We start from the raw sequence: 11369 nt of genomic DNA, 5'->3' as shown, positions 1-11369 counted from the left end.
TGACTATTTTTAAGGGGAGTAATTGCGCACCCGCACCGAGTTCCAGTTATGAGTGCGCTCGTGTGAAGCCGGTCCACGGATCTCGCAGGGAAGAGCGGGGTTGATGCTGGAAAACTGCTGGGGGAGGAAAAAACTAAGTCTATTCATTTGGGAGTTGATACGCGTACGCGTCGCCCGCACAGCGCCGCGGCTGGGTTTGGATCAACTGTTGCTGCGACGGACCGATAGTAAAAAAAGAAAAAGACATTCGGGCATGGTTTAACAATGGATTTCTGACCGTCACTTGGCTTTTCCTCGCACCTGTGCGATTAACATGGACCAGGGACTGATGTTGCCGTGGATGTGTGGAATACACCTCCAACTGTCCTGATGCGATGCCACACGTTATCCGAGGAGAATGGTATAATATTCCACACCATCCACCCCGGCTTTTATTACTGCTTTACAACCCCCGTGTGTGAGAACAACAGCGTTCGTCTCCAGACAAGGCGATTTTTAGTTGCGATTTTATTTTTTGGCATTTCGACTACACCGGGTCTAAAGAAAATTGATTAGCGGTCTCGTTTGGTGACCTTGCCGGTTGGGCATCAAGGGAAGCGGGGCCATGCTGATGATGATGGAGAACAACGGCATGGACGCGCATCAGGTTGATATCGATCTCGATTCCGAATTCGAACCGCACGGTCGCCCGCGGCTGTGCGCCTGGCCGCCGCCGCCGCCGCCGCCGCGTCCGGAGGGTTTCCACGGGGGAGAGGAGGTGAGTCGGAGTCTACCGCTGGCGTCCGTGAAAGTGGAGCGGTACGACGTGCCCGCGTGCCGGGGCGAGAGGAAGGGCGGCGCGCCGGCGGACATTACGCACCCGGCCGGCGCCCCGGCCCCGGTCGCCGCCGCTCCCGCCGCGTGCATGTCGGGGGCGGCGGCCGCCGCCGCACTGGACGCTGCCGGACAGCTGCGCAAAGCCAAGTCCTCCCGGCGGAACGCGTGGGGGAACCAGTCGTACGCGGATCTGATCACGCGCGCGATCGACAGCGCCCCGGAGAAGAGACTCACCCTGTCCCAGATCTACGACTGGATGGTTCGCTTCGTCCCGTATTTCAAGGATAAAGGCGACAGCAACAGCTCGGCTGGATGGAAGGTGAGGACAGCGAATGGATTTCGAAAAGCTACACGTGTGTGTGTGTGTGTGTGTGTGTGCGTGCGTGCGTGTGTGCGTGCGTGCGTGCGTGCTTCCGCGAGAACCCCATAATACACCCATCCTTCACTTTAAACGATTTATGTCACTGGCGCGTCCCCATGTCACTCCACACTGTACCGCGCGTGGAAAGGGGCGGTGGACATGGTTAGAGGTTCACTGGGTTCATTGCATTTTGGATTCCAGTCTGTGTGTAGGAGTAGTCTCAAAACACGCACATAGACAGGCACGCACACACACACACACACACACACACACACACACACACACACACACACACACACACACACACACACACACACACACACACACACGCACGCACACGCGCGCGCGCACACACACAAATAGGTTAGTATCGTGCGCTGTGACGCATAGAGAGGATTGATAAACGGGGATACTCGAATCTGCGCGCACACGCGGTGTGGCAAAAACCGGTCACACGGGGAACGGAGTACATCCCATTCAGTTTTCCCCCTATTCGTTTGGAGCACCGGATTAACCATTTCTACACCCCCCTCCAGCTGCCATCCACTGCGCACGTTGTGTTACGCACTAGCAGTGCAATTGGATGGCACAAAGCAGGGGGGGGGGCATTAGAAAGGACAATAATATGAGATGATGACACAGAGTGTCACACCAAACAGATGAAACCACAGATTATCCCTCAAATTCAAATTAATAGGAGGTTAATCTAATAGATTTTTGTTGCTGTAATCTACTTAAATTGACCACCCACCCGTTTTGTGCGGGGATTATTGTTCTTTTGTTCCCAAGCCCCTTATGTAGCTTGTTCAGAGAATCCTGCACGGAATCCTAATGGAAAAAAAGAAGAGAAGAGAATACTAACACGTGTGTCTAGATATGACGGCCAGTTACAATTCAGCACAGGTGTAAATAAACCTAAACAACATTGGAAACAGATTAAGTCTGTATATGTTGGCACGGAAAATAAAAAAGATCTCTTCATTTTTTAAATGTGACCTTCCCTCTTCACGTTCATCTTCCTTCCTTTCCCCTTCCGTCCACACCAAGACCCGGGTAGCAGGCATGATACAAGCAGGAAAGGTCAAATGGGTCCATGCAAGGTGAACATATTAGAGCCTGGACACCAAACTCTTTAATAAAGGGGAGCACTGTCTCATTAAGTGTCTCCTTGACAAATATAACAGTGACTTGTTATTCATATTCGCTCGTCAAGGGCTATCAAGGAGCTCTCAAACTGTTTAACTTGGAGGAGCCATCACTCACCTCAGTGAAGTGTCTGACAGCTGGCTTTAAAAAAAATAGATGGCGCTAACAGGAGACTTCGGGCGTTCTTGCGGCTGAAGAGTGTGTCCCTCAGGAGTGAGTTTACAACCAAACTGATAATCCCTTGATTGTGTTTCGGGTTATTCTCCCGGATAGGCAGACAGAAATATAGATATACGGGCTGAGGGGAAAGTACGGGCTGAGGCGATAGTGGGAAGGATGTGGGTGCTTTCTTTTTTCAGGAGATGCAGTTCTGTACTCATTCTGACGCCAAAAACATCTTCCCACCGTCTTGAGACGCTCAGCGTGGGGCTGATGAAATTCTCCACTTTCCATTTTTTCTTTTGTCTGTGTTGTAACGGTGATTTTTGTTCATGGATTTCTACTTCTCTCTTTCTCTCTCTCTCTCTCTCTCTCTCTCTCTCTCTCTCTCTCTCTCTCTCTGTCTCTCCCTGTTATTCTACTTACGGACACACACACTTAGACACATCCCCATGCAAACACACAGGCGTGTGTTCTCCCAAGGCTTTCCATATACTTGACGCTAATGTCCCAACATTTGTAAGGAAGGAGTAGTATGAAGACCAGGATTATTCTCAATAAAATCACTATTTTGTTTAATGCTAAAGTACGGGGTAATAGCAACTGTCCAAAATTTGTGGCCGGGTTTGGAACATTGGGTTGAACGCAGGGTTTAAATCCTGTTGCCTTGTTTGTGCTTCCCAGGGATGCCCAGCTTGATGTCTGCTTGGATTCCAGCGGAGGGGCTTTGTGCGTGGGGGGCTTTTGATTGGCTGGTTTGGCAGAAAGCTGATTGGGCCAGGGCTTCCAAGTCAAAGGCAAAAACAACTAGATCCAATCATAAAAAAAAAAACACTCTCCAAAAACAGACAAATCACACACGCAAACAGCCGTACGTACGCACGCATACACATTGCGTTAAACTGTAACAGTTGGCAACAGTTTTAACGAGTTTAAACACTGGCCCAGAATCTCTCTCGCTCTCATACACACACACACACACACACACACACACACACACACACACACACACACACATACACACAAATTGTACCAGTTTTATGTACGGGTACATTTTTGTGTGTGTGTGTGTGTGTGTGTGTGAATCGAGCAGACAGCGTTTTTAGGGTGGGTAGACGGCTTGGATGGGCTGGACGACGCGGGGGGGTTTACTCCAACTATTAAAAGCAGCCTTTAAGAGTGCTTGTGTAATCCCTCGGGAGAGCTGTTGCTGAATTCAGAATCCGTGGCTCTGTTCTCTTGGTGTTTAAGTTTGGAGCCAGGATTTCTTGTCAAATATCGCACCTGATTACGATTTGAAAAATGCTTGAAGTGCTGTCCTGGAAAATTTCTCAGTATTTTACTTGTGCGATGTGACCGTTACAGGAAAAAAAACTGTTGCCAAGAGCCATACCAAACCCATGTAAGATATCTGTAAAGGAGGAAATCGATTTTTATGTCAATATACAAAATTGTCGATACAAGTATGTAAGTAAGTCTGCCGTATTTAGTGTTTGGTATCAACCGATACTTCAACAGACTCATGCGCACGTACACACACACACACACACACACACACACACACACACACACACACACACAGACACTCACACACACACTCATTCAACACCAGGCTAAGGTATTGAAATCCTTGTCAGTGAGACAGTAGTGGAGGTGTGGTGTTTAGGCCCACAGTGTTTGTCTGTTTGTATTTGAGGAGGACGCCCGTCACTCAATATGACGCCTACGTTTTGTCACACGGACTGAACTACGTTGGTTCAGTGGGCGCTGCTAGTGTTTTTGGTGTGTGTGTGAGTGTCTGTTTGTGTTTGTGTGTGTGTGTGTGTGTGTGTGTGTGTGTGTGTGTGTGTGTGTGTGTGTGTGTGTGTGTGTGTGTGTCTGCAGTTAGAGTGCTGGACACTCGTCTTTTGCTTGACCAACGCTTATAACTTCTCTTTCCCACAGAGAAAAAAAATCTGGGATTGCAATTTCTGTTTTTGTTGGAGGTTGGGTTGAGTCTGGAAGGGAATGATGTGATCATTTATCTTCAATGGGGCATATCTAACCGCTGCTAAATGAAGAAATCGCCTTCTCGTGACGGAACATTTTGGCCGTGTTATGGCGATGCTGATTTGAAGGTGTGGCAGGGGCCTGAGATATGAAGAGGGATTTTTGTATTTGCAAAACGAGACCTTTGGTTTGACATCATACTTTAAATTGATATATAGTTGATGAACCTCGACTATGAACTGTCCGTCGCCTGTCTCTCGTGTCATTTTCCCAACTTGGTCGGGGGAGGGGCAAAATAAAAAACCTCCCTCCCTCTCCTGCCTCCTCCTACTGTCGGTATATTGTTGATGTTGTTGTTGTTGTTGTCACGAAATGGGCGGGTCTTGGGGTCGGATCCGTTTAGGCGGGCACGCGAGGTGGGGGTGGGGGTGGCGTTGGGGTTGCGCCTGGTTATCGTTTGGGGAGGGGCAGAGTTTTGTTTTGTGTTGTTTTCCACTGTAGATGGCCACTGTAGAAAGTTGGGTGGAGGGGCGTTTGGGAGTTGGAAAGGAGGTCAAATTCAAATATCGGCAGTGGTAGGGTTTGTGTGTGCGTATGCGTGTCTGAGCGTGAATGTGTGTGTGTTGTGCGTGGGGGTGGGGGGCTGTGGTTGATCAGCTGCTTCCCAGTTGAGGCGGAGACACAAAGCAGCAGCAGTAACAGATGATAATGGTGGGTATGGATGGATGGTTGGATACACACAGTATGTTTTCAAAGTTTCGGATGGGGCCACGAATGGGGTGGTTGGGTTGGGTGGGGTGGGTGCTGCTCACCGCTTAAATGAGTTATGGCGGGAATAGAGCATAACACACACACACACACACACACACACACACACACACACACACACACACACACACACACACACACACACACACACACACACACACACACAAACACAGGCACCCCCCCCCCCCCCCACACACACACACACATAGACCGATCTTTCCTGGGAATCATGCCCGGCGCGTCGTAAAATGTCGGCCCCAGCGCTCACGCTCTCCATGTGGCCCGCCAGAAGTTGCGCTGGTGTCGCAGCTCGACTGGGAGTCAAAAAAAAACCTTGGCGTCCCGGAACTTTTACTGACTAAGACTGTGACTCAGGGCACAAGCAGGGAACGTTCTTCAAGAAAATTGGTTGTTCATTTTTAAAGAAATAGGGGAAAAAAATCCCCCACAAAAGTTATTAGGAATTTGAATTCACATAGTCTGACTACTTTTTCATATTACTGGCCTCTTGTCGTGTCACACGCGCTGAAAAGAAATGCAAGTTTGTGTTGTTTGAATTTCAAACTACCAAATAAACCATAAATTCCTGTATTATATGTATACATGCATGTACACAAAATACACATAATACAGAATACAGAAGGGTACCAGAAATGGAACTGTTGGAACCTGTTGAGTTTCCTGCTGTTAGGTTTTCCAAATGACATTACAGCACCTGTGTGCAGTTTCAGGTATTATAACTAAAATCCAGCACTCCTACTTTCGCTTGAATTCTTTTCTGACAACGTACTGCGCCCTCAATTTCGATAATCATTACAGCGTGAACATTGGTCCGTATTAACTTAAAAAGAATTAGACAAGACAATGGGAACCATTTAAAAGATTTGAAGATCAGAATGACCGGTACGGAGGGCACAGCCGCACTGCCAAAGCTAAAAAAATAAACTGTCCTTAAAAAAAAAAAAAAAAAGATCCATTCACTGCAGTTATTTGGTCTCAAATGCATCAAAGGCAACAGCAGCATCATGAGTTGTCAGATGTGCCCCCGTTGGATTTTGGGATCATTTTTGTCTTATAAGTAAAGAAATAAATGTGTCAACCAGAATAAGCATAAAACACAGTCGAGGTGATTTTTACAGATTTATTTAAAGAAAATGAAATTGGTTTATTGACTATATGTTGCAAATAATGTTATAACCTTTGACAACTTTTTATTTTGGACTGTACGCCACTTTTATTAGTAATTGCGCAATACTGTAACTTGTAGTTACTGTAGACTAACCGCAACCTGCCGTATTGGTCTCACTCATCACTAGTTAATAATGCTACTTCATGTTAACTTTGCGAGCGTGTGTTATATTTCTCGCCTCATTTGAATTGGTATCTCTTTGTAACGTCCGAATAACACTCCGCGGATGAATAAAGTGTTATGTTCACCTGTTTTATCTTATCTGTCTAACTCACAAAGTTTGTGTGCCCTCAAACATGAGCTCAATAAGTGATTACTTGAATCGTTTTGTTTTTTTGTTTTTTTGTGAAGTACTTCCTACTGTTAATCTCTCTTCAGCTACTCTTAGTTATCTTTAGAGCAGCAGTACTCTTACTCCACTCCGGATTTCCAGCACACTTTCCACCTCTGGCTTCCAGCAGCGCGCGTGCACGCGCGCGTGTGTGTGTGTGTGTGTGGTGTGTGGTGTGTGTGTGTGTGTGTGCGTGCACGCGACCGAGCGGTGTTGAGGGGCGTTGCTAGCACGCGCCATCTGCGCCTGTTGTTGTGTTGCAAGGCCTGATGGGAATCCAGTTCCAGGGGATGCAGCCCTAGTTAATAATTCAGATGAGGCTCATTATCAAGGCAACGTGGATCTCTCTCTGATTCCACCTTAATTGCAGGCAGGATGTGCCTCTCAGACACTCTCACACTCCTCCCTCCCTCCGATCTCCGCTGTCTGCCACTGCGCGCCCACACACACACCACACACACACACACACACACACACACACACACACACACACACACACACACACACACACACACACACACAGATCACACACATCCACTCTGACTTCGCCCCCCCCCCGCCGTCAACACCGTTTTGTAATCCCGCGCAACGATTCCTCGTTGAGATTGGGTGCCGATATCTTTTTACAGGAGCAGGTGAGTGGCATCCTCGCGATGACTAGATAAATCCCCTCAAGTGCGGCCATCATTTTTTTTTTCCCCCCAACCGTTAGGCCCTATAAACAGCGGCAAAAACACAAAAGTTTAATTAAAAAAACCTCATCCCATCACGAGGGCATTTTGTTCTCTCTCCTTCCTTGGGGGCGAGGAGAGGGGGCGGAGGTAGGGGGGATGGGTGGGGGAGGGACGGTCAATCTCGCAAACTAAGATTGATGGGAGGCAATCAGCGGAGGACGGGCGCTCGGTGATTAATGCCGTCGGTGGATTGTGGAGCTCTCAGCGCCGGCATTAAGTGGCACCACTCGCTCCGGCTTCCATTTAGGGGGAGGCCGTACCCAAAGGATGGGACGGTTTGGCGAGCGGAGGAGAGCGGCTCTGGACCTGTCCTTCATCAGGTCGATAGCAGATAAACTACAAAAGGAAACTGTAGTGGGGAGAGGGGGGATTGGTGGGTGGTCTGTCCAAAATTCTACAGTATATCAGGGTGCGCGCATTAATGAGACGGAGCTTTGCGGAGCTGGTTCTGTCAGACGACTTGATGTCGCCACACTCTTCCATGCTCTTATGTGCCAGCCGATTGAAGCGGCCAGTTTCTCCTGCTCTACCTGCTTTCGCTGCCTGCTTGCTGTGCTGCTGCGCCCCCTCCACCTCCCCTGCATCCACCTGTTGGCAGGGCTGGACCTGGACAAAAAGCTCTGAGCCATGGCATCTGACAGGAGAACACAAGGATGGAGGGGTGGGGCCTAGTAAGAGATGTGATTGGGCCAGCCCAATGTCAGCATAGAAAATGAACCAATGGACGGCTGACCCTGCTTTATGGGCCGGCCGTAAATGTTTTATTTTATTTTTTATTTTTTATTATATCAGCCGCAAGGCGAACCGATCCACAGGGTATGTGCCCGGTACAGTCCACCTGTCCCTTTGGGGCTCTACTCTTCTATCCAATGGGCGGGATTCAGGCTCATCACCAGGGGCGTTGTTAGGGGTGGGTACGTTCGGGGCTCCAAACCCAAATGTTTCATGAATAGCTCCTGATTCAAAATAGCTTCCAGGGCTGGCTCTTCCTATAGGGACATAGGCGGTCACCATTGCGCCCCGATCGCTCCCTCTCTGGCGGTACCGTTGTACCGGTACCGGTACAACGGTACGGTTGAAGGAATCTAAATACAAGCACCTTGTTGAAAACATCGCCTCAATCTGATGCTTCACCTTGATCCTTCATTCTTCAATGATGTACGTACTTAAATGTGCTGTATGCCTTACATTGAGTTTTCGATCCATTGATTCAAAATTCTTTTTTTTTTTTTTTAATTCAGAAAAATTTGCATTGTTGGGAGGCCATTATCGTCTCATCCTGGAACATCCGACTCTGCCGTGCGGGAAGATGTTTGCTCTCTGTAGTTGGCAGTTGTGACGCTAATCACTCCAAGACGGAGATGGAGGGAGAAAAAAACAACAGTTGAGTGTCTATTGTTCCCACAAAGACGGGTCAGGAGAGTGTATCTTTAAAAAACAACAAAAAAACATATTAATATTCATCAGCCTAACGGTGTACTTGGATGTATTACAATGCAAGCCTTTCAAGCCGGGGCCGCAGGAATAACTTCCAATCTCGTAATTTCGAGAGATTATTTAATCTTATATATTTTGGGACCGCCTTAAATCACAGCTAAGCAGCTTTATATCTGAGTGTGCATGTGTGTGCATGTGTGTGCGAGTGTGTGTGTGTGTGTGTGTGTGTGTGTGAGTACTTGGTGGCCCAGGGAGGTCCAGCAGGGCGAGACAGAGGTTAGCAGTGCAAGACGGCCGCTCAGAGAGTATTTCTGTGTCAGTCTGGTGAAAAATAGGTCAGGATTTCGGCGCGCACGTGACGACTGACGCGGTGGAGATGACAGTTTGCCTTGAATGAACCCCTCTCTGTCTGTCTCTTTCTCTCTCTCTCTCTCTCTCTCGCTCGCGCTGTCATATTCATTTTTCTCTTTCTGACCCCCCCCCCCCCCCCGTAATCTAAACTCTGCCATCCTCTCGCTGTCTCTCTTCGCTCTGCTGTGTTACCGCTCGAAGATGAGCGATAGAGAGTAAATGAGAGAGAGAGTGAGAGAGAGATTTGAATCTTCCGTGGTGGTGTGTGTGTGTGTGTGTGTGTGTGTGTGTATTTTTTATGATTAAGCGGGCTCCTCAACGAAATTGCATGTAAATCCGGAATACCCCTTCTTCCCAAATGGAGATTGATCCATCCAGACATACTTTAAAAAATATATTGTGGCTGTGGCTTTGGGGCTAAATGGAAACACTAGGGTTTTTGTTTTTTTGGGGTTTTTTTTTTCCCCTTTTTTGTCTGGGGGTTTTATAGGGGATAAAGTGTCAGACAGATCCAGCTCGGGCCTAATGTGGTATACGAGGGCTTACGGTGTCAGATCTGAGGTCAAATTTGACATTTTGTTTCCCATAGTGCAGTAAGATTCTGACGTTAAGTGCTCAAGATACTAATTTGAATGCCATGTGTACGCTATGTTAAGTTCCCTCAGTTGGTTCCTTCCGTATTATTATTCTGGAATTGTACAAATGGTATAGTATATACAGTATAAGTTATACAATTCCAGAATTACAGTTCTTTTTGCTCATTCTGGTTTCATTTGTGCACGAAAGATATGTTGTGCCTTTATCACATTTTCTTGTCCTATTTTTTTTATTTTGAATCTGAATCAGAATCAGCCAGGTGCATTTACATATCGTAGGAATTTTATTCTGGTGAGGTTTGGTGCATTACACTGCAGGCCATCAGCATAAAAAAGCTTAATAGCCTGAAAGAATAGAGAATAAAAATAATATTTGAAAAAATCGAATAACAAGTTGAAGTAAAAATTCTTATGAAAGTGAAAAATATACAAATAGCCCCAAATAAATACAAAACACAAATAGCCAGATATATAAAGGTATACAAATATACAAACTTTGATGCTATCACTATCAATACGTAATGTGAGTGAGAGAGAGAGAGAGAGAGAGAGAGAGAGAGAGAGAGAGAGAAAGTCAATTTCTTATTCATTTATTTTGATGACTGGATATTTATATTTTTGGTGGGTGTCATAAATGACTTTTATTCCCATGAAGACCCACCAAAATGACTGAAATGTGAGGAAATGTTCGACATGCAACGTGCAAATGAATATCACTTAGTGATCTTAACGAGACCAAAACGTATGTTGTGTACTTCAATTCAACTAGAGCGAGCGTCATGTAGGCAAATGACACTAAAGCGATGGAATACATCATGTTTCAGTTTCAAGTTTATTCATAAAATGCACAGAAACACTTGGAGTGTGACTGTACGGCGATGTGCTTCAATTTACGCGTTTCCTCTCAGCATTTTACACGCTTTAAAACTGTTTAAGCAATTAAATAAGCATTTAAGTAAGCCAACGGAATATAATATCGGAGACATGAAAGGGTATTTTGACTATTTTGGGCCAATAGGTGACTTTCTCAACGGCCACTCCCGGGTCCATGGGGAACAGGGACCCTCAGAAATGATTATTTTATGGTTACGGTTATGGGGAATCACAGTAGAATCGTTAAGCTGTCATGAAACGGCCATAAAAGGATCCACAAGTGCGTCCCGTCCGGGGTTCCTCACCTTCCTTAACTTCCTTGTATGGAATCTGTCGTCCTGGTGGAGTTCCAGCAATGCCCCCTCCGCCCCCCTGCCCCCTCCACCCCCGGCAGTTTGATTTATGTGCCTGTCGAAATTCTGACTTCATCAAATCCTTGACACCTCGGCAACAGTCGCCCACATTGTCTTTTGACGAGTGCTGCCGGAGTCGGCGTGCGGATTTTAATGGCTGCATTAATCTGCTCGTTTAATGGCGTCGGCGAGCGGAAGGTGGTCACCACTAGGACGTGCACACTTAACGCTGAGTGATGGCCCCTGGCTAGCGGCGGGATGAGAAA

At 47.0% G+C, this 11369-nt stretch overlaps 1 protein-coding gene across 1 annotated transcript in view; it reads left to right on the top strand.

Annotated features, from left to right (window-relative positions):
- Positions 1–604: 604 nt before the first annotated feature.
- foxo6b (forkhead box O6 b) overlaps positions 605–11369 on the top strand; it is a gene marked incomplete at both ends in the record, with an annotated part of 30866 nt that continues 20101 nt past the window's right edge. Inside the window, one exon of the mRNA XM_080007050.1 lies at positions 605–1135. Coding sequence (XP_079863176.1) covers positions 605–1135 — 531 coding nt within the window. The remainder of the gene's footprint in view (positions 1136–11369) is intronic.

This window comes from Zeus faber (assembly GCF_960531495.2).
Source record: "Zeus faber genome assembly, chromosome: 1".
NCBI classification, from domain to species: Eukaryota; Metazoa; Chordata; class Actinopteri; order Zeiformes; family Zeidae; genus Zeus; species Zeus faber.
This window is presented reverse-complemented; position numbering and strand designations above follow the sequence as displayed.